The sequence below is a fragment of the Geotrypetes seraphini genome, chromosome 1, assembly GCF_902459505.1.
Source record: "Geotrypetes seraphini chromosome 1, aGeoSer1.1, whole genome shotgun sequence".
NCBI lineage: Eukaryota > Metazoa > Chordata > Amphibia > Gymnophiona > Dermophiidae > Geotrypetes > Geotrypetes seraphini.
The window spans coordinates 330,498,718-330,523,026 of record NC_047084.1 but is presented as its reverse complement, the minus strand read 5'-3'; the positions used below and the strand labels follow the sequence as shown (position 1 = coordinate 330,523,026).

Genomic DNA, 24,309 nt, shown 5'->3' with positions numbered 1-24,309 from the left:
TACAAGAAAAGCAAAGGCTGCTCATTAACTGTTGGGGACATGCTCAGCATGTTTCCATGCAGTTATCACACAGAATATTCTTAATCCCCAAATTAACTTTATAACAGAGTGCCTCCACATACTTGTACATGTTCTGAAGCCACAGAGTAGCAGACACCTAGGTCCGGGTATAGATTGCATACATAACCCATTATTAGCACACTTTTTTTTTTTTTTTTTTTATTTTTTTTTATTTATTTAATTATACATTCTTATTTTACAAGAATTGATTCTTGTTACATTGAATACAGGGAAGAAAATTTTTAACACAATAATACTTTTACCACAAACATCATAATGATATACCCCTTCTTAGACCACAATAAACAGGGGATGACCAAAACTAAAATTAGAGAGAAATTTAGAGGAATAATACAAGAAAAAAAAGGCTTAATGTATCTAGCGCCCATTATTATTATTATCCCTTAATCCTTGATGATCTGCTTAACATCTAGAAATTCCTTCAGATGGTTAGGAGAGAAAAAAACATATTTAACACCTAAGTACCTAACCAGGCATTTGCAGGGATACCCCAATAAAAATGTTGCTCCAATATTTATAGTCTGTTGTCGCATTGCAAGAAATTCTTTCCTCCGTTCTTGTGTATTTTTAGCTACGTCAGGATATATCCATATTTTCCGACCCCCAAATAATTTTTGGGAATTTTTGAAAAACAATTTCATAATCATATTCACATCCTGTTCAAAGACAAATGATACTAGTAATGTTGCTCTGTCCGTTTCAGATGTTATCGTTTGTTCCAGTAAAGCCGTCACATTTGCAAAATCTATCACATTTGTCTCTCCTTCCCTTACTTTCCCAATCTCATTTCCATCTTCATTTACCTCTCGTTTTCCATCAGGCATCTTTTTATTTGGTAGGTAATAAATTTTATTAATTGGAGGAATACAGTTTGAAGAAATTTCCAAATTCTCAATGAGGTATCTTTTCAGCAAATCAATAGGTAACATTCCTGAAGTTTGAGGAAAATTTAGAAAGCGGAGATTCAAACGCCTATTAAAGTTTTCAAATTGTTCTAGTTTCTTATGAATAGTGGAGCTATCTTTAATTGAAGCCAATTTAAATTGTTGCAATTTTTGTATATCCACCTGCATTTGCTTGGCTTGGCCTGTATGCTCTAATTTCATAAATTCAACTGACCCAATCAATAATTCCAGTTTTTCATTTAATTTTGTTACCTCTTCAGTTGATTTTTCAATTTTTCCTTCCATCCTCTGAAGCAATTGCCAGATGCTGTTCATAGAAACCTCCGTCTGGGAGAGAGAAAAGTCCCCTCTCTCTGCAGTTGTTTCCCTCTGCCGATCCGCCGACAATGCTGAGCCCTCGCCGGGAGACCCCACGCTTTCACTTCCGGAAGCGTGTGTCTCTCGCCACTGCGTTTCGGCTGTAGCCGGACACGGAGGCGTCGTGGGAGCCGAAGGAGACAACGATGTCTCAGTGCCCGAAAGGGCCAGTGACTCCCTCCTGTCACCGCCCAACGCCGAGCTCTCCATTCCAGCCTGTATGAGCGCCGGAGAAGGCGCGAAGAAACGGTCCATCGTCTGCTGATTCGGGGTGGACGTCAGGGCCGACGAGGCAGAAACCCTGAGCACCCCTTTCCTCTTGGGAGGCATCAGTAGAAGGTATTAGGAAAATGCAGGCAAGAAACTTTTTGAGAACGTCTCTCGCAGCTCCTCTACATCGCCGCCATCTTGGTCAACCCCAGGGTGACATTAGCACACTTAATATCTAGGCCCCACACATTTGCCATCCATAGAGCTTATTTAAGTATGAGTACCTAAATGTGGCAATGCCACATATAGCTTACAGGATTTTGTAGGTTATATGCCCTTGCTTTACCCAAGTGTATGCTGTCTTGCAATAACACAGTATGCAAGATAGGGGTGTATTTACAGAATAGCACTTAGGCGGAATATTGACATATACAAGTGGGTAAATTATTGCAACTTATAGAACTTATCTCCATATATACTGGTAATTAGCACAGATGTATTTCCCTCTCCCTTCTGAGGAGGCAGTCAGTGCATTCAGTCTAACTACGCAAGTACCGTGTGCTAATTGCAATGTGCAGTCCATGCTCACTCTCTCCTGAATTGTGTATAGGTCATCCAAATTTGGGTGCACTATTTTGGACACAGGTTGCAGATCCTCACATAAAGCAATTGACTAAATAGGTGATAGCAATCAATTATGGGCATTAACAAGACCTATTTAACAGTCATAAATAGTTTCACATGGATCTGCCTTATTCCTTTATTTATTTATTTTAAAATTTTCCATACCGTTTAAGCTTAAACAGTTTACATAATTTTACATACATAATTCTGCAAAATAAGTAAGATCAAACATAAGCAAATAGTCCTCAGAAAATCAACTATAAAAAATGAGAGCCAAAAAGGGGGGGGGGGAGCTCAAAACAGTTTACAAGAATTTATTGAGCATTTTTTTCTGTCTGTCCCGGCAGACTCACAATTTGTCTAATGTACCTGGGGCAATGGGGGGATTAAGTGGCTTGTCCCTGGTCACAAGGAGTAGTGTGGGTATGAACCCATAACCTCAGGGTGCTGAGTCTGTAGCTTTAACACTGCGCCACACACTCCCCTAATCTATAACCTGCGTGCCTAACATATCTCACGCATGGCCAGGGGAAGGGCGTTGCCAAGATTTAGGTGCACAGTCATAGAAGACATGCATTTCTGCACCTAACTGACAGAATACTAGCTTAGGTCACATCATCCCAGTGCCTACATTTGGGCAACCACTCTCCCCCTCTATGCCCATAACCCTCTAGTGTACCAAGGATGGGGGCGGTGGGTGCATCTGCCCTGGATGAAGAGAGTAGGGAGGGAGGTGCATGGAGCAGTCGCTGGGCTGCAGTTCACACGTGCACGCTGACCCCCGCCTTCTCTGATGTCAATTTCCTGTTCTGGGACGGGAAAACAGCAGAGCCAAATCTGCATGGATACAGACAGTGGCCCAGTGATTGCTCTATGCACCCCCCTCCCCACCTCCACACACACAACTCTCTTCATCTGCCTGCAGGAGTGGGTGCTCTGCCCTGGGCAACCATTAAGCCAGGTATGACTCTACAATAACTCAACAGACCCCCCCCCCCCCACCTCATAACATGGCATTCTGTTTGTGTTGTGCATGAAGTAGCATGTGCTGTCATGTCAGTTGCTTATAGTGACATGACCCTACAATAGTTGCCCTGCTCTTGCACTAACAGCGTGCACTAATTAGGGTTACCAGATGTCTGGATTTCCCCGGGCATGTCCTTCTTTTGAGGTCATATACAGGGGTCTGGTTGGCTTTTCAAAACCCGGCGCTTTGTCCGGGTTTTGAAAAGAAATTGCGTGGGGAGGGGGCATCTGCACATGCGGTTGCAAGGCAGTGACGAAACTCGCACACATGCACATGACATCACCACGTCGCATGCGCGGATGCCTTCCTGCCCAACAAACAGGCAGAAGGGGGTGTGGCAGGGGGGTGGGATGGAACTGGGTAGGCCTGGGGTGCGGGTGTAGGGATCCGGATTTTACTGATATACGAGGGTTATTTCATAAATAATGCAGAAGTTGGCAACATTGGGGAGTGCATGATGCAATTGCAGTAAACCTTGTTTCACTTTCACGTCAGTGCTTGAAGCAGCAGGACGTGTGCTTAGGAGCTCTGTAGTGTACATAAGAACATAAGAAGTTGCCTCCGCTGAGGCAGACCAGAGGTCCATCTCGCCGGGCGGTCCGCTCCTGCGGCGGCCCATCAGGCCCATTGCCTGAGTAGTGGTCCCTGACTAACTCTATAACCTATCTCTACTCCTATCCCTATACTTACCTCTACTCCTATCCCTATAACCTACCTCTATACCTATCTATACCCCTCAATTCCTTTGTCTTCTAGGAACCTATCCAAACCTTCTTTGAAGCCCTGTAACGTGCTCATGCCTACCACAGCCTCTGGAAGCGCGTTCCATGTATCCACCACCCTCTGAGTGAAAAAGAACTTCCTAGCGTTTGTTCTAAACCTGTCCCCTTTCAATTTCTCTGAGTGCCCCCTTGTACTTGTGGTTCCCCATAATTTGAAAAATCTGTCTCTGTCTATCTTTTCTATGCCCTTCAGGATCTTGAAGGTTTCTATAATGTCTCCTCTAAGTCTCCGCTTCTCCAGGGAGAAAAGCCCTAACTGTTTCAATCTCTCAGTGTATGGGAGATTTTCCATACCCTTTATCAGTTTAGTTGCTCTTCTCTGGACTCCCTCAAGTACTGCCATGTCCTTCTTGAGGTATGGCGACCAGTACTGGACACAGTACTCCAGATGCAGTCGCATCATTGCACGATACAGTGGCAGGATGACTTCCTTCGTCCTGGTCGTGATACATAGTGTGGCTGTGACAAGTGTGGGAAATGGAGGCTGCAGGTGTCTCAGGCACTGTGCCTGTTGACAATCAGAGGTCATACATTAAGATTGAAACTCTACGTGGCAAAAACCCGACAGAAATCCACAGTGTGTTATGTCAGACCACAGTACAGTTTCTCAGTGGGCAACTTGTTTTCAGAGTGGTCGTGTGATAATAGATGATGATGATGCAAGACCAGGAAGGCCGAAATCAACAACCAATGAACGATTTGTGAAACTCATGGCTGATGCTCCTGAAGAAGATCGTCGTGCGACACGTGAGGAACTTTCTGAAAACACAGGGATTCCACCGACATCAGTATACTGGATTCTGACAAATGATTTAAAAAAGAGAAAAAATTTTGCGCGATGGGTCCCCCACTTCATGACTGCTGAACAGCAGCAGAGATGCCTGGACAATCCAACCATGCTGAAACAAAGATTCAACATTGAAGGTCAGGCATTCTTGAATCACATTGTTGCTATTGATGAAACGTGGGTGAGAGACTTTGAGCCAGAGCTGAAATCATAGTGCAACGAGTGGAGAGTTCCATCTTCCCCACAACCAAAAACATTTTGACAAGCTCAATCAAAAAAGTCAAACAAATGATGATTTTTGTGTATGATCCTGAAGGCATCATCATCACAGACAAAGTTCCATGTGGAAGATGTGTCACAGCAGTGTATTATTGTGATTGTTTTGCAAAAAATGCACAGAAAAATGCATAAAACCCAACCTCAGTTGCTCTTGGCTGGGCCATTCATTCTTCATGACAATGCTCGCCCACACATAGGGAATGTCATCATTGAAAAACTACGTGAATATGGCTGGGAGGTGTTACCTCATGCTCCCTACAGTCCAGACATGAGTCCACCAGACTTCAACCTTTTTCCAAAGTTGAAACAATCTATGTGTGGACATCGTTTTGCATCTCTGGAAGAGCTTTCTTCTGCCGTTACCCAAGCCATTCGGCAACTGAACAAAAATGGTGTCTTGGATGGAATAATGAAGCTTCCCGGACGTTGGGACTCAGTCATTACAAAGCAGGGAGACTATATTGCAGGACTGTAAAGAAACACTTAAAAAAAAAAAAAATAGTGTGCATTATTTATGAAATGACCCTCGTAAAATCTGGTAACCCTAGCACTAATTCACATGCTGCATACTGCACTTTAGTAAATAGGCCTCTTGGTAAAAAAAATTAAAAAAAAATGCAGAGAAAACAAACCATAATTACATACTGTAAAATTCCCTCACTGGTCCTTAGACTGACAGGTCATTTTGGCACCAAAATGGTCTAAGGCAAGAAACTCCTTCTATTAATGCAATATAAAACAGACAAAGCCTTCGCATGCCATTTGATTTTGAAAATGACACGAGATGAAAGAACAAATATCACTCAAGTATCTGTGTCATTTTAAATCAAAAGCACATCGTTATAAAGAAGAAAAGTACAGGCTGTGCATTCCCTTGAGGCTTCTCAGGGTGTTATGACAATCTAACTTAACATTATCACAGGAACTAGGAGTCCCAATATAAGCCTGCTAAAAGTAATTACCAGGAGCTGCAAAGGATGACACTGAGAGCACAGTTCACAGCATATAAGCATGTACAGGCAGGGAAGCAAACCACACACCAATACAGAGAGCACACAGGGGAGGAATTAGGAAGAAGAAATCTTCAGAACTTGCCAAGGGTTCTGGGTTCAAGGTTTTGTGCTCCACAAATACAAATGCAACTCAAGCATAAGAAAGATTCTCTTCAGCAAAGAGCTTAGAAAACAGTAGCTCCCCGAGTTTCAGCATAGCATAGAGACTATAATAGAGAAATAAATAAAGGATGTGCATTCAGGCCCCCTTTTAAAAAGGTGATTGTCGCTGTGGGCTGCGGTAATTGCTCCCAACACCCATAGGGATGCATTGGGCATCAGAGTTTGCCACGCGGCAGCCGCTGCCACGCCATTGCCAAAGGGGTGTCAGTTTGTTAGCATGCCTTAAAACATCTAGGGCAGTGTTCTTCAACCACCAGTCCATGGACCAGTGCCGGTCCACAGAAATTTCCTGCTGGTCCACAGAGCCAGCATGTGCATCAGGCCCAAAACAGTGTTCTTCAATCGCCGGTCCACGGTGCGATCAATGCGGTGTTATCTTCGAGCCAGCTCCCTCTTCCTAACTGATTCAGTGCACAAAGCCATGGGCAGTGGCTCCTACGGGCATCCTGCGCCTGAACCGAGGTTGCAACGTCAGAGGGAAGGCTTCCAGATGAGTCACGGGACGTGCAAGGTGAAATTAGTACTATTATGGGGGCGGGGTCTGGGGTGGAGATTGGATAGAGATGGGCGGGGTCTGGCCCACGACTTAGCCCAGTGTTCTTCAACCACCGGTCCACGGACCGATGCCGGTCCACAGAATAATTATTTTATTTCTGCCGGTCCATAGGTGTAAAAAAGTTGAAAAACACTGATTTAGGGGATAGTTATCAACCTGGGCTATTATTAAGATGGGTTATTTTACCACTAACTTATATGTTTTATTTTAACACAGCTCCCATTTTACGCAATGAGACCTAGTTACTAATAACCCAGGGTTGCAGTAAAATGATTCATGTTAATGGTAGCCCACTTTGATAACATCCGTCCTTAATGCAACATAATCAATTTAAAACACGTTAATCTACAAATTAACATGGATACAGCCAATTTGCTTGCATTAAAATGTTCTTATTCAAGTTATTTGAACAATGGTGCAGAGATGTGTACAGTAAAATGTACAGTAAATTATACAATAACACAAAGGACTCAATGTAGATGTGGCATAGACCTGACACGGGCCGTGTTTCAGTCGTGACAATGACTTTCTTCTGGGGTCCAGTCTTGCTAAGAGCCACAAGCATACACTTGCAAAACAATGCAATAAACAGTGTGTACACAGCAAGCGTAATCATAGAACGACTAAATAAATTGTATATCAAGATCATTTGTTCCACATTTTTCATGTTGTGCTCTGTGGTTGACTTTGTGAACTACCTCGGTGGACCTTGTTTGTGTTTTCTTATTCAAGTTGAACAATTCTCATTAAAACAAATGCATACAATGAACTGAACATTGAAAAAAAGTCCAAAGAATTCAAAAATGAACTGAAAATTTGTTGCCTGTGTACTTCCTTAAAATAAATATTAAGTTCAATTTTATACAGATTGGGAAGGCAGAAAAAGATACACACACACACATACACCCTCCCCCCCCCCAAAAAAAAAATTTAACCTGTCAGAAATGGCTCCTGGCCTGTTAAATATCATATTGGCGCATAAACACAGATATTCAGAGTGAGATAGCTGGCATTATCCTACTGAATATCCATAGTTAACAGCTAACTGGCTATATCATGTGACAGAAAACTGCCGTACAGGATAGGAGAGATGGAAAGCTATTGCACATTGGGGAAGAGAGGAAGAGTTGTTGGACATGGGGTGGAGGAGAGGAAAGAAGTGCAACAAAGAGGTAGAGAGGGTGAGAGGGAGAAATCCTGCATATGGTGTAAGGGAGGAAGACATGCATGGAGAAGAGAAAGGGAGAAATTTTGGACATAGAGTAGAGGGCAGGGAGAGATGGTGCATGGGGAAAGAGAGAGAAAAATATTTCACATGATAGCGGAAGGGAGAGATGCTGCATGGTGGGGAATAGAGAAGTTTGACCCAGGGCACAAGGCAGGGAGCGAGAGAGAGATGGTAGACAGTGGGAAAGAAATGTTGGATAAGCAGCATAAAATCTATTTTACTACTTGGGATCTAGCTTCATCGCATGCCCCTTTGTCCTACTAAACAAACAATTCACGTCTACTCTTTCTGCTCCATTCAGCATTTTATAAACCTCTATCATATCAGCCCTGAGCCGTCTCTTGTCCAAGTTGAAGAGCCCTAGCCGCTTTAGACTTTCTTCATAGGGAATTCTTCCCATTCCTTTTAACATTTTCATCGCCCTTCTCTGTACCTTTTCTAATTCCACTTTATCTTTTTTGAGATATAGTGAACAGAACCATAGAGTGATACAAGGGCATATAACATTTTCATCTACTATGCTAAATCCTACTAAAATAGACACTTGGGCCTGGATTCTGTATAGGACGCCCGTCCTGGGCGTCCTATACAGAATCGGAACAAAACCCGCCCAGAGTAAACCTGATTCTGAGTAAACCCGCCCAGAGTAAACCTGACATCCATGTTGCAGACGCCGGTTACAGAATCGGGTTTGTTTAGACACGCACTCGAACGGCATGTAATCGTGCTCCAAACTTTGAGAGTTTGGAACATGATTACATGCCATTGAAGTGCGTCGATTCTGCACAGAGACCTTTGTTTTAATGCACAAGTCCATTCCTAGGACCAACAAGTATTAACTTGCTACAGAAATAGGAAAATTAAACAAGAATACAATATAAGAAACTATTTATTCTTTAGGCCACTAACAGAGGAGTGGCTTATGTTAATGTTCAGCTGCTATTTTTGATATATGACCTCAGATTGTATGTATAATGTGAAAACAATTTGATAACTTCTGTAGCATGTATAACCATTGTAACAATAACCCCCCCCCCCTCACCCCCTCTTTTACTAAGCTACTGTAGAGGTAGAGCTAAATGCTCCAATGCTGCTCAGATGCCTTAGGAATTCTGTGAACAATGTAAACAATGAACACTCAGTATCAAATGATCAGATGTGAACTAATTATATACAACTGATAGTGAATCATAATGCTCAGAGATATGGAGGTGATAACAGGGAGATCCCAACACTACTACCTCACCGCCCAATCATCGCATAATTCAATGCACCAGCTGTAAAGTATGTTAGGTATGCACAATTGCTTTAAGTGCTCTAAGCTACTGACTTTGTAAAAAATAACAAACACTAGAAAAGTGGTCTGAAACAGCAAACGTATCTTGAGCTTGTGGGTTCCGACGTGACACAGACGCGCTGTGAGGAGGCAGTCTTACTAAGAGATTATATCTTTTGAAAGCCGTTCGTTTGGTAGAAATGCATCAAATATGTGAGTTTTCTCTTGCCCACACGTTTTGAGTATCCTTGCAAATTCTCCTTTGGTTCCCTGAGGCAGGAGCGAAACGTGTCTTTCTTATGTTCTTATGTGTCTGTGTCACGTCGGAACCCGCAAGCTCAAGATACGTTTGCTGTTTCAGACCACTTTTCTAGTGTTTGTTATTTTTTACAAAGTCAGTAGCTTAGAGCAGTGTTTTTCAACCTTTTTACAGCTATGGACCGGCAGAAATAAAAGAATTATTCTGTGGACCGGTATTGGTCCATGGACCGGCGGTTGAAGAACACTGGGCTAAGTCATGGGCCAGACCCCGCCCATCTCTACCCAATCTCCACCCCAGACCCCGCCCCCATAATAGTACTAATTGCACCTTGCACATCCCGTGCCTCATCTGGAAGCCTTCCCTCTGATGTTGCAACGTCAGAGAGAAGGCTTCCGGTTCAGGCGCAGGATGCCCGTAGGAGCCACTGCCCGTGGCTTTGTGCACTGAATCAGTTAGGAAGAGGGAGCTCGCTCGAAGATAATGCCACATCGATCGCACCGTGGACCAGTGGTTGAAGAGCACTGGCTTAGAGCACTTAAAGCAATTGTGCATACCTAACATACTTTACAGCTGGTGCATTGAATTATGCGACGATTGGGCGGTGAGGTGGTACTGTTGGGATCTCGCTGTTATCACCTCCATATCTCTGAGCATTATGATTCACTATCAGTTGTATATAATTTGTTCACATCTGATCATTTAATACTGAGTGTTCATTGTTCACATTGTTTACTGCTTTTTGATCACTCTACTCTCAATTTCGAGAGATTATTGCCCTTTTTGTTTGTTAGGAATTCTGTGAGCATCAGAGCAGCATTGGAACATATAGGGCTCCTTTTACTAAGGTGCGCTAGCATTTTTAGCGCACGCAGGAAATTAGCACGCGGTACACCGCGCACTATGCTTCTCGAACTAACGCCAGCTCAATGCTGGCGTTAAGGTCTAGCGTGCGCGGCAATGCAGCACGCGCTATTCCGTGCGTTAAAGCCCTAGCGCACCTTCGTAAAAGGAGCCCTTAGTGATCTGGGTCGTGGTTGAAACCTGTACTGTGGCTTAGTAAAAGGCGGGGGAGGGTAAATTGCATGTAATTTATCTAGAACTCTAATTAATGAGGATTTGGCAGGATATAAGATTGCACATGACATACCATAAGGAGATTAAAAAAATATACCAATTTGGCTTAACATAGACTAAACCAATCTATATTAATAATGTCTACCCAATATTCAAGTAATTTTTTTTCATCTCTATAATGGTTTTCAACTGTTTAAGGGCTCCTTTTACAAAGGTGCGCTAGCGTTTTTAGCGCACGTACAAGATTAGCGCGCGTTAGCCGAAAAATTACTGCCTGCTTAAAAGGAAGCGGTAGCAGCTAGCGCACCTTTGTAAAAGGAGCCCTAAGTGTAAAGAAAACATATTTAGTTCCGCCAAGCTGCATCAGACATTTAGAGGAATAAACAACAAGAAAGTTCCTCCAAGATCTCTCATCTCTTGTCTCATTGCAAGAAAGGCTTTTCTTCTCTCTTGAGTACTTTTTGTAATGTCTGGATATATCAACACCTCCTGGTCATGAAACATCTTGAGTATTTCCAAAAATAGAGCATCATAGCTTCATTTAAATCCTGTTCAAACACAAAGTTAACAAGCAAAGTAGCTCTCTGAGCAGTTTCAATTATGGATTCTTGCAGCACAGCGGAAAGATTATCCAAATGCAGCTGTTCGTTCTGTACATGATCTTCAAACACTTTCCCCTGAGCATTCTTTAAAGAAGATGACACGTAGTAGTCTTTATTTAAAAAGGTATGGATTCCATACATTTGAAAGAAAAGAACGCCATTAAAAGAGAAAAGACCTGTCTTAAATAGAAATATCATTTTGCATTGCTGGTTTTGCAGATTAATTCCCTGGATCCAACCCAAAGAGGATCAATACGAACAATTGATAAATATGATCATTCTGAGGAATATCTTGCCCAAATGCTAGACTGAAAAGAAAAAAATGTTTTCAAAGAAGTTTTTTAAAGCTTTAAAATTAATTTCTAACCGAATCTTAATAGGACGTTGATTCCAAAGACTAGGGCCCTCTTTTACAAAGGTGGGCTAAGCATTTTAGCACGGATTTAGCGCACGTTATATCAACATGTGTGCTAACTGCTAATGCGTCCATAGGATAACATGCACATGTTAAACTAAACTAAACTAAACCTTAGGTTTCTATACCGCACCATCTCCATGGTCGTGGAGCTCGGCACGGTTTACAGGGGTTGTAATAAGAAAGGAACTCCAGGGAAAGGGTTAGATGTAGATCGGAGGGGAGAAGAATGTTAGAGAGCAAGGATGTCAGAGAGGGGAGAAGTTAGATTTTAGAGAAAAGCCAGGTTTTCAGGTTTGCGGAAGGGTTGGAGAGCACTCAGGTTCCGAAGGGGAGAGGTGAGGTTATTCCAGAGCTCGGTGAATCTGAAGAGGAGGGAAGTCCCCAGTTTTCCTGGGTGGGAAATGTCTTTTAGTGAGGGGAAGGATAGTTTCAATTTTTGGGACGGTCTGGGGGTACTAAGATTCGAGGAGTTCCAGGAAAGAGGAATTAATGGAGGAAGGATGCCGTGGAGGATCTTGAAGATTAGGTTGATGCATTTGAAATGGACTTCGGAAGTTATTGGAAGCCAGTGAAGCTTGGAAAGGAGTGGTGTGACGTGATCAAATTCACTTTTAGAAAAGATAAGCTTGGCCGCGGCATTTTGGATCCGCTGGAGTCTGTGGAGGTTTTTCTTCGTTAGGCATAAGAAGATGGAATTGCAATAGTCCAGCCTGGAGAGGATGATGGATTGGACGAGCACTGCAAAATGATTTTGATGGAAACAGGATCTTACTGACCTCAGCATGTGAAGGCTGAAATAGCATTTTTTTTACCAGGGAGTTGAGGTGGTCGTTGAAGGACAGTGTAGAATCAATGATGACACCCAGGACCTTACTGGAGAATTCAAGCTGCAGAGAGGAGCCGGAAGGCAGTGGGATTGAGGGGGGTAATTGAGCTAATTTTGGGCCGAGCCAAAGTAGTTTTGTCTTGGATTCGTTCAATTTCATTTGGACGGAGTGGGCCCAAGATTGGAGGCTTGAGATACAGGAGGATATGTTCAATGGGAGATCGGTGAGGTTCGAGTCGGTCTCGAGAAGGACAAGGATGTTAGCGTTTAGCGCATGTTTAGCGCAAGCTAATATTTACCGCGTGCTAAAAAGCATAGCGCACCTTATTAAAAGTGTGGTTAGGTGCTAAATAAAAGAACGCCTTTGAATGGGTAGATTTCCATTTATGTTTGTTTAATGTACATTTGATATCCCACTTAATGAAGAAGGTCAAAGCGGCTTTACAAATTTTAAAAAGAGTAAAAACACGTGGAAGGGCATAATCAAAAGAAACGTCTAAGTCCGTTTTGGCCTAACTCATAAGTAATCCATAGTCGGACACGAGAAAAGGTCCATTTTCAAAAAATATGTCCAGTATATATTTTTTTTAAATTGTCCAACTGTAAGTCCAGCCGTTTGATTATCCAGACCGCTAAGTTGTCCATCTTTATACCCCATTTTCGACCAAAAATTTGTCCAACTCAAAAACGCTTAGATAAAGATCTTTTGGGCATGGGAGGGGCCAGAAAGTAAGGGACTAGACACCCAGACATGACAACAGAGTAGTGAGGCACCTTACAGGGCACTGTTGTGAACTTCACAAAAAGGGTGCCACATAAACATCTCACAAAAGCTCCCTTATAGGTGAGCCCCCCAAAACACCCCCAGAATCTACTAGACCCACATATCTACCACCCCAATAGCCCTTATGGCTGCAGAAGCCACATATGGCAGTACAAAAGGGTTTGGGGTTTTTTTTTTGGGGGGTGCACATGTTTCTCCATGAATGCAGTAATTAGAGTAGCTTATGGGCCTAGGTCCTCCTCTCCATGGTTCACTAGCCCACCCCAAAGACCACTTAAACCACCTCTGTGCAGCTCTATGCCAGGATGCCAGGTGATGATGTTCTGAAGGCAGATATGTAAAGTTATTACGTTTTTTAGGGGGGGGCAGTGATCACTGGGGCCGTGTATGGGGGTCTGTACTTTGTGTCTGCAGTGCTTATTAGGTCACTTTGGATACCTTTTGTGGACTTAGACCTGGTTTTAGATGGCCTAAGTCACAACATCCAAGTTTTGTCTAGGCAGTGTTATAAAACCTTTGGTTATACATGCAGTACGACTAAGTCTAGGACAGAGGACCCAGGCCCATAATCCACTCTAACCATTGCATTCATGGTGAAATATGTGCACCCACCAAAACCCTATTGTACTGCCATATAGGTGTTTAGCGAAGATAGTTATTCTTTTTTCTGAAGTAATTCTTGCGGGGTACCCCAGAGTTCTCTGCTGTCACCTATTTTGTTGTTTGTTTGGGTTTTTTTTGGGGGGGGGGGTTATTCACTTTTTCATCTTACAACAAGTACACAATATTAAATCATTTAAAACTTTTACGGGCTGCGAGGTATTGAGAGCAAGTAAGACGCTAGCAGAGACCCGGACAAAATATTACCTTTCGCTTTATCGATGCCGAAGTGAAGAGGAAAAGGCGCATTTGGAGCCTCAAGGTGCCCGGAGACTCCTCTCCAGACGACCATGGAGGATTTTTTGCGGTGACTAAATCAAGAGGTAGTTGGCGTCGGGGAGTCACCCGCTGGAACCGCCAGGAAAGATTGAGGCCGTGGCGAGTTTCCTTGGGCTAGAATCGACTCTGAGCCCTGACGCCAGGACCCCGCCCCCTCAACCGCAGTGTGCTAGCTCTCCACGGGAAAGCAGCTAGTCCAAAGAGGTAGACTCCGTTTCCCGGGAGGCTGAAATGGGCGAAGCACTTGAGGAGAACGTAACTGCGGTGGGAACAACGAAGGAATTAGAATTGGAGCAAGGCATGCAGCGAGAGAAGACTGCCACCTCAGTGGAAGCTGGGACAATACCTGCAAGTATATTTTCTGTTCCTAAACCCACGAATGTTACCCTAGACTCTATATGGGATTTAGTAATCACTCTGGGACAAACATTGTCACCACAAATTAAAGTATTAGAAGATAAATTCTCAGAACAAAGAAATGAACTAAATGGACTTAAACAGGAAAATATATTGATGAAAAACAATGTGGAAAAAATAGATAAAAAGATAAGTGAAATAAATCAGGTGCAAACGACACTGATTAAAGATAACCTTAACCTTAGGAGAAAGGTGGAAATGATGGAAAATAACATGCGGTTGAATAATCTTAGATTTTTGAACTTCCCAAAGATTCTTTCTTTATCAGCAAAAGAAGTTTTGAAAAAGTACTTTTGTGAAGTTCTTAATGTTTCAAATGATGCCTTTCCCCCTTTTTCTAAAATATACTATTTGCCAACACCAAAAAATTTGGAAGAACAACATCCATTAGAACAACAAGGCCAAGGTGAATAGATGGATCTAACAACATTATTGGAATCCTCAATGAGGGATGTAGCTATCCCAGCTACCCTATTAGCTATGGTGGTTTTATCACCGGACAAAAATTGGATATTACAGCTTTATTTTAAGAATAGACATAAAGAATTTCTTGGACATAAAGTTCAAATATTTCCGGATGTGACAAGGGAATCTCAGAAACAAAGGAAAGAATTCTTGCTTCTTAAGCCTGGGGTTACTGCAATGGGGGCATTATTTCTTTTACGATATCCTTGCAAATGTATTGTAAAGTACAAGTCTTGCAACTATATTTTCTTTGAACCCTCTCAGTTGACAGGATTTCTCTCTAGGAAGCGCCTTGAAGGGGAGAAAGAAAAACTTGTATAAATTTACTCTTGTTTCACTCTCAACTAACCGCCTAATTTGTAATTTGAATCTATCTTTTTTCTTTAAATAGTTTTCTCACTCAGGAAGAACCTTGGATCCTCAAATTTTGGGACTTTAATTTGATTGAGTAAATAGTAATTTAGTTACATTAAATGTTATTTCTTTTGTTAGCTATTATGTTGACTTAATCATATTCTATACAAGAAGTTTATTCTTGACAATTTGTTTAAAATATAAATAAAGAATAAAAAAAAAACAACTTTTACACATCACTTGAATTTCTTTCTATTGTCATCTTAAATACATAAATTTATTCCCTCCCCACCCACCCTTCCCTCAAATATTTCAATCAAAAATATCATATAAATATTGTATTCTTAATTATTAATTAACCTTTAAATAGAACTTTATACACCTACTTTATTTAATATATTTAGCTCCATTGGGAAAATTATTGCATAGTTTGGGAGTCAAATTTTTTATTTACGCTGATGATATTACCATAGTACTCTCACTTATGTCCTTTACAGGGGAAGTAATAAATCAAATTTCTTCTTTATCAATCCATATCGAGCAATGGACTAAGAGGGCAAAACTTAAATTGAATCCGGAAAAATCAAAATTTTTCCTAGCTAGTCCTTCTGATTCTATAAAAGAAAAAGAACTATACTTAAATGGACAAACTTTTCAAATTTCTGCTTCTATTAGAATTTTGGGCGTTATATTGGATCATCATTTAGGGGTCCTTTTATTAAGCCACGCTAGCGGGGTTAGCACGTCGGACATTTCATCACGCGTTAACCCCCACGGCCGGCTAAAAAACTAACGCCTGCTCAATGCAGGCGTTAGCGGCTAGTATAGCAGGCGGTTTAACGTGTTGGGTCCATGTACCTAAGGCCCAACCCACAGGAAGGGCCTGAGGCTCCTGGGCCTATTCCGGTGGTCCAGGTACCTCATGCACCACCTGTGGGCAGGGTTTGAGTCACCTGGGCCAATCCGGCCCCATTCCTGGGATGGCTGGCCTGCCGGACGGGCGTGCTTGGCACCCGTCCGCCTGGCAAACAATTTCAAGGTTTTGGGGGTGGGGGGACTTAGGGGTAGGCATGGGTGGTCTTGTAGGTCAGCGGGGGGACCGATCAGGGGTTCAGGGGGCGAGCATGGGAGGGGGGTGCGTCGAGGGCAGGAGGGCCTAGGATTTCTCCTGCCCATATTTTAGTGGGGGTGAGGGGTAGGGGGTTCGCCTGGTCAGGAGAGGTTGGGCTCCCTCCTGCCCGATCTTATAGGGGGTGGGGTCGCGTGGCTAGGAGGGCTTGGGCTCCCTCCTGGCCTGATTGAGTCGGGGGTGCCGCCAGGTCAAGAGACCTTGAGCTTCCTCTTGCCCTGATTGAGTCAGGGGTGCCGCCGGGGCAAGAGGGTTTGGGCTTCCTCTTGCCCGATCATTGTCGGCAGGGCCAGGGGGGCTTGGGCTCTCTCCTGGCCCGATCAGATCGGGGGGAGGGGTGGATTGCTGCAGGAGAGATGGGTCATCTCTCCTGCCACTTTAGTGATCCCAAGTGCGCGTTTGGCGGCACTTGGTGGTATCGCTATTGCGGCAGGGGAGATGAGGCATCTCTCCTGCCCCGATGTTTGCAGTGGGGGGGTGGGTAGGTTGCCGGGACGCTGATCTGATCGCACCTGCTGCCATCAGCTCAGCGGCCCCTTTTTCGGCACTTATACCTGTTTTGACTTGGTCTAAGTCAAAACATATAAGTGCCGACTAGGCAACCTGTCAAAACATTTGGTTATACCTGTTGTACACCTAGCTGTAGGTCGGCCCACCCCTCGCCCTTTCCCCGCCTCTAAAAACACCTTTTTTCTCTGTGCGTTTAGAGGCAGTGAAAAGGCCTAAGCTTGTTTTAGATACAAGTTTCAAGTTTAATGGTTCTTTTGATTACCGTATTTTCACGCATATAACGCACGCGTTATACGCGTTTTTACCTACCGCGCATACCCCTCGCGCGTTATACGCGTGAGCGCGGTATACAAAAGTTTTCCTACATAGTTCCCACCCCGCCGACGCCCGATTCACCCCCCCCAGCAGGACCGCTCGCACCCCCACCCCGAACGACCGCTCGCACGCGCTCCCACCCGCACCCGCGATCGGAGCAAGAGGGAGCCCAAGCCCTCTTGCCCGGCCGACTCCCAGACAATATCGGGCCAGGAGGGAGCCCAAACCCTCCTGGCCACGGCGACCCCCTACCCCCACCCCGCACTACATTACGGGCAGGAGGGATCCCAGGCCCTCCTGCCCTCGACGCAAACCCCCCTCCCTCCCTCCAACGACCGCCCCCCCCCAAGAACCTCCGACCGCCCCCCCAGCCGACCCGCGACCCCCAGGGCCGACCCCCACGACACCCCCACCCCCCTTCCCCGTACCTTTGCTAGTTGGCCGGACAGACGGGAGCCAAACCCGCCTGTCCGGCAGGCAGCCAACAACGGAATGAGGCCGGATTGGCCCATCCGTCCCAAAGCTCCGCCTACTGGTGGGGCCTAAGGCTCGTGGGCCAATCAGAATAGGCCCTGGAGCCTTAGGTCCCACCTGGGGGCGTGGCCTGAGGCACATGGGCCCAACCCGACCATGTGCCTCAGGCCGCGCCCCCAGGTGGGACCTAAGGCTCCAGGGCCTATTCTGATTGGCCCACGCGCCTTAGGCCCCACCAGTAGGCGGAGCTTTGGGACGGATGGGCCAATCCGGCCTCATTCCGTCATTGGCTGCCTGCCGGACAGGCGGGTTTGGCTCCCGTCTGTCCGGCCAACTAGCAAAGGTACGGGGAAGGGGGGTGGGGGTGGGGGTGTCGTGGGGGTCGGCCAGGGGGGTCGCGGGTCGGCTGGGGGGGCGGTCGGAGGTTCTTGGGGGGGGCGGTTGTTGGAGGGAGGGAGGGGGGTTTCCGTCGAGGGCAGGAGGGCCTGGGATCCCTCCTGCCCGTAATGTAGTGTGGGGTGGGGGTAGGGGGTCGCCGTGGCCAGGAGGGTTTGGGCTCCCTCCTGGCCCAATATTGTCGGGGAGTCGGCCGGGCAAGAGGGCTTGGGCTCCCTCTTGCTCCGATCGCGGGTGCGGGTGGGAGCGCGTGCGAGCGGTCGTTCGGGGTGGGGGTGCGAGCGGTCCTGCTGGGGGGGGGGTGAATCGGGCGTCGGGCGGGGTGGGAACTATGTAGAAAAACTTTTGTATCTCGTGGGCTCTTATTAGACTCTCTGCTGTGTCTTCCAGAAGGGAGGATATTTAGTGGGCAAGCCATAAGCTTCTAATAAAAGCATTTATGAGGGGGCGGTCGGAGGTTCTTGGGGGGGGGGGCGGTCGTTGGTGGGAGGGGGGTTTGCGTCGAGGGCAGGAGGGCCTGGGATCCCTCCTGCCCGTAATGTAGTGCGGGGTGGGGATAGGGGGTCGCCGTGGCCAGGAGGGTTTGGGCTCCCTTCTGGCCCGATATTGTCGGGGAGTCGGCGGTCCTTCGGGGTGGGGGTGCGAGTGGTCCTGCCGGGGGGGGGGCAGGGCAGGGCGGGTAAACGGAGAGTCGGGACAGCGCACGGAGAGTCGGGGAGGGCGAAAGGAGAGTCGGGGTGGCCAGAGGAGAGTCGGGGCGGGCGAAAGGAGAGTCGGGGTGGCCAGAGGAGAGTCGGGGCGGGCGAAAGGACAATCGGGCAGCATGCGCGTTATACCCGTGAGCGTGGTATACAAAAGTTTTTCTACATAATATTGTGGTTTCTGCGCGCTATACCCGTGTGCGCGTTATACACGGGTGCGCGTTATCTGCGTGAAAATACGGTAATCGCTTAATCATAATTCTAAGCGATGAACAATTTAAAATACATTCAATGGGAAACAATACAATACAAACTTTAAACAATAACATAGGGTTAAAAAATAGTTCATCATATTCATAACATAAAGCAAAAAGGGGATACGAAATACAATTCAAGATAGAAAAGCAGAACAAAAAAGGAAAAGTACACGAGGGAAACAAATAAAAGCATAATATAATACAATAAAATCATTGGCCTAAGGATTAAATACCAAAGGCATCTTTAAAAAGAAATGTTTTTAGATTACTTTTGAATTTTCCCAGATCATGCTCCTTTCGTAAATAAATTGGAAGGGCGTTCCAAGTCTGTGGAGCAGTTAACGAAAAAATAAACTGCCGTCTTGTATTGATTATCTTAAGGGAAGGAATAGTTAGTAAATTTTGTTCATTAGATCTTAAAGCTCTGTTTGGACAGTATGGAATTAAAAATTTATATATAAATGCTGGAGTTTTATTGAGAAGAGACTTAAAGGTGAGCAAGCAAAGTTTATATGTTATCCGATGAATAACTGGAAGCCAATGCGCATTTTTTTAAAAGAGGTGTAACGTGATCAAACTCTCTAGATTTGGTTATAAGTTTAATGGAAACATTTTGAATAATTTGAAGACGTTTAATTTCATTCAATGATATTCCCTTAAAGAGTGCATTGCAATAGTCTATTTTAGAAATCACCAAAGAGTGAATAAGAATATTTAATGATTTTGGACAGCTTTGATTATGGGTACTTGGACAATCAGGCTTTTTGATCGTCCAAGTACCCATTTAGGCCACTTTTTAGATGTTTGGGTTTTTTTTAATTATGAGCCCCTTATGCTCAAAACGGACTTAGAAGTACTTTTTGATTATGCCCCTCCAAGGTGCAAAACAATATATAAAATATTTAAATCAAATAATTTCACAATAGAAAGAGCAATTAGGAAGCTGAAAAACAATAAAAGTTGTGGAATTAAGGCCCCCCTTTTATCAAGTTGCGTTAGGGTTCTTTATCGCTGTGGTAAAAGCGCCAATGCCCACAGAATTTTTTTGAGCATCGAAGCATTTACCACAGTGTTCCAGAATTTTTTTAAAAAAAACCCTAACGCAGCTTGATAAGCTAGGAGGTTCTTGGGTATTTGAGGAAGTACAGATCTATAAAGACATTTGGGAATGGGTAAATGGCTGAAAAATTAGTATAGATCCATCTGGTGGCCCTTCCAAAGAACGAATATGTGATAAACTGTGCAGATTACATAATAGCTCTAATCCCATACCTGCACAAAATAATATTGAACATTCTACTGGAGAAATTGAGCAATGCATTTAAAGCAAACCTGAGTGAGGAATAAGGAGGCTTTAGAAAGCAACAGAAGTACTATTCAGCAGATATTGATACTTCAACTAATTGCTGAAGAAATGCTTACGCAAGTAAAAAAAAAAATACAAATACAAATCTTCATCACTTCTTTAACTTTAAGAAGGCATTCAGTTTGGTATGGCATGAAGGCATGAGGAGAGTGTGGTACAGTGGTTAGAGCTACAGCCTCAGCATCCTGAGGTGGTGGGTTCAAACCTTTCACTGCTCCTTGTGTCTCAGGGCAAGTCACTTAAGGGCAAATTCTATAAGAAGCGCTCAAAAGTTAGGCGCCGAATTAGGCACCATTCAGCGCGATTCAAGTAAAATTGGGTGCTGTTTGGTGAATCAAGCTGAGCGGCACCTATTTTGGAGGCGCCCAATAAATAGGCCAGCTCTAAGCACAACTAAAAGTTAGGCGCCCATGCTAGCACTTAAGCACGCTTAAGAGCAGCGATTCTGTAACAAGGCGCCTAACACGAAGCCACGCCCACGCCTAACATGCATAGCACCTATTTTTTTGAAGGCCACCTAAATTTTTAGAGGCGCCTTTTTACAGAATTGCTCTTTCTTGATAGGCGCCTATGTTTCAATTAGTGCTGATTAAAAAACTTAATTGAGCTTATTATTTAATTTAGATAGGTGCCTATCTAGTTGGGTGTCTCCAAAATAGGTGCCTTGCATTAGGCGCTGGTTACAGAATTTGAGCCTTAATCCTCCATTTCCCCAAGTACATTAAATAGACTGTGAGCCTGCCGGGATAGATAAGGAAAATGCTTGAGTACCTGATTTGTAACCCATTCAGAGCTCCTTTGGGAAGATGGGCTAAAAAATTTAAATAAACAAATATCAGTGTCTTAATAATTAATTTAAGCTCTCTTTCAGCAACAGATAATGTGATTTGGTTTAATTTGTTATTGTATTATATTCACTCCTAATTCTTTAATCTTGGATCCAATTTTCAGGACTAGTGTGGGATTAAGTTGGAAATTTTATTACCTTCTATGTAATATTGGTTTATTTTCAAGTTTGGAAATAATTAATGATATGTTTTCTTGATCGCACTTTTCTGTACAAGATTATATGCTTGTTAAATAACTTGAAAAAGTTATAAATAAAAAAAATAAAAAACTCGTGGGGATGGGGAAATTGAGTTCCCATGGGGATGGGATGGGATGGGGGAAAATGTGTCCCTGTGCCATTGTCTAGTGATTTGTAATAATTCTAATAAAGGACATGTGGCAATACAGCAAAGGCACATTAAGGATCTGTGATTTGCAGAAGTGGAGGACCCACTGCAAATGCAATTGATAGAAGTAGACTGGACTTCACATCAACAGAGATAAGACAAGCATGATGGCAACAGATAATGACAGGAGGGCATAGCTGTTCATAGAAGCTGAGGTTAGAATATGTAGACTAATTCATATAACTGAAAGGTATGATAACCAAGGATAATGACTGTGGCAAAGACTTACAAAGGAGGATCAGAATAGCAAGTAGTGATTTTGCAAGCCTGACCACAGAATGGAAAAGAGAGACTATTAACACAATAACCAAATTGTGAATACTGGATGCGTGCATCATATCTACTGTATAAAAAGAGCAGATGTCTCAATTCCGGTTTCTATATTCTATTTAAAATGTTCCTTCACATGGAGGTGTGTGTGTGTGGGGGGGAGGGGGGGTCATCAGTATCCATTATATACTGTATATTCTGAAGAACAGATCACTTGACAATACTTAATGACTATTTATTTTAAATGTTTATATACCGCGTATAGTCTGCGCAGTTCACATTAAAAAAACATACATAAAAATTTTACTAGACAAACATAGTAATCATAAAGGCAAGTTCTACATAACTTAAAATAACATCAGAGTACTTAAACCAAGTCCTTGACCTACCTTAGGGTGGGCAGACTAGATGGGCCGCGGCCCTTATCTGACATCTTTTTCTATGTTTCTATATTTCTACCATAAGCTTCACCTCTCAACTTCAGTCAAACCCCATCACATAAATGCATTGGCAAACATGTTTCTTAAAGCCTAATCTGGACGAACATAACCGCAAGGTTTCAGCCAGAATGTTCCAAAGTAAAAACACCAAAGCAAAAGAGGCACGGAAAAAAACATTTAAATACAGATGAAACAAAAATGTCTCATATGTTACAAGCAAAAGTTTGTCAAAAACTGTCTACTTATCTTATTTTCATCAGTGGATGCTATGTTTTCTAAAGAAGTTCTTATGCCAATAGCTACATGTTGCTGGACTTATTAACCATGATCGCAATATCTTATCTTTTCAGGTGAAATATGGCAGCTATGCATTTGTGTGGGATGCAGCAGTATTAGAATATGTGGCTATCAATGATCAAGACTGCTCCTTTTACACAACTGGGAATACTGTGGCCGACAGGGGTTATGGAATTGCACTTCAGCACGGCAGCCCCTACAGAGATATATTTTCACAAAGGTAAGATTTGAGAGGCTGAAAATAGTAAAACAATTGATTTGTTCTGTTATTATGAAACCCATTAAAAACTGTGAGGTAATTGCCTCTTCAAATAAAATAAAAAAATGTATTAACTTTGTTTCTTTTGAAGTGGAGACAGCAGTAAATACTGGCTAGAAGTGGCTTTGTAGGAGGCTGATAGTGTACCTACCAATCTGCCAACTGTGACCTGGGTTTTCCATAGCACATGCTGCTTCTAAAGCTGTTGAATACTTTCATTCTCATTCCAAGAGACTTTGCTAGCAACAGGGCTCAGTTAGGAGAGGCAACGACATGTATAGTTTTCAATTTTCAGAATTAAGCATGTTTTGGCCAGAAGCAAAATGCCTTCAGAATACCAGCTAAAAATCTCTAGGGGGTACTTTTACCCACAGCATTAATCGAAGCAAATTGTACACATGTAGTTTTGCTTTGATTATTCATGTAAGCCCCGTGGTTTATCTAGTCAATTGGTATGGTTGCTTTGGTACCAATCGCAACAAGTGGTTCTATGCACAAAAAAAACCCCAACACCTTATGAATACTCCTCTCACTATTATGAGACTAATGGAAATAGGAAACACAGCTGTTTTCTGCACCTCTTCATTGGGCAATCAGTTCATAACTTCAGGTGAACTTTGGAATTAAGGATTTGTACAGCTTCGACATCTTATGAATTCAGTATTATTCTTTTCATTTACATGCATCTGATATGTGTAACTGTGGCCCTCTTTTACTAGGCAGCAATAGAGGTTTCTACCGCGACCTGGGGCGATAAATGCTCTGATGCACATAGGAATTCTGTGAGCATCAGAGTAGAGAATGACACGGTGACAAAATTCATCACTGTTCCCATCCCCGCGGATAACCGGGGGAAATAATCCCATGTCATTTTCTAGTGTCTATTTCAACCTCGGTCCTTCTACACCAGCATTCTTCAAAGCAAAGCTTGCGGGTCAGTGGTTGTGGCCATTCATACTCTGATTCTTATGTGAGCCAAGGATAATGAAGCCTTTGTGACATCACTGATGTGATTGGCTCTTAGGCATTGGTGGAATGAGGCATTATGACATCACAATATCTGCTCTGGATACCAGAGACGTCATTCTGTAGTGTCTATCTCAACTTCAATCCTTCTACACCAGCATTCTTCAAAGCAAAGCTTGCGGGTCAGTGGTTGTGGCCATTCATACTCTGATTCTTCCCTCTCTCCTTAAAGAATGACATGAAGATGGTTTCCCACGGTTATCCGA

General features: G+C 43.6%; 1 protein-coding gene across 3 annotated transcripts in view; it reads left to right on the top strand.

Moving 5' to 3' along the window:
* GRID2 (glutamate ionotropic receptor delta type subunit 2) overlaps window positions 1–24,309 on the top strand; it is a 2,335,100-nt gene that overhangs the window by 2,030,593 nt on the left and 280,198 nt on the right. For all 3 annotated transcript variants that reach the window (XM_033958336.1, XM_033958346.1, XM_033958356.1), the window contains one exon: window positions 22,872–23,038. In XM_033958336.1, coding sequence (XP_033814227.1) covers window positions 22,872–23,038 — 167 coding nt within the window. The remainder of the gene's footprint in view (window positions 1–22,871; window positions 23,039–24,309) is intronic.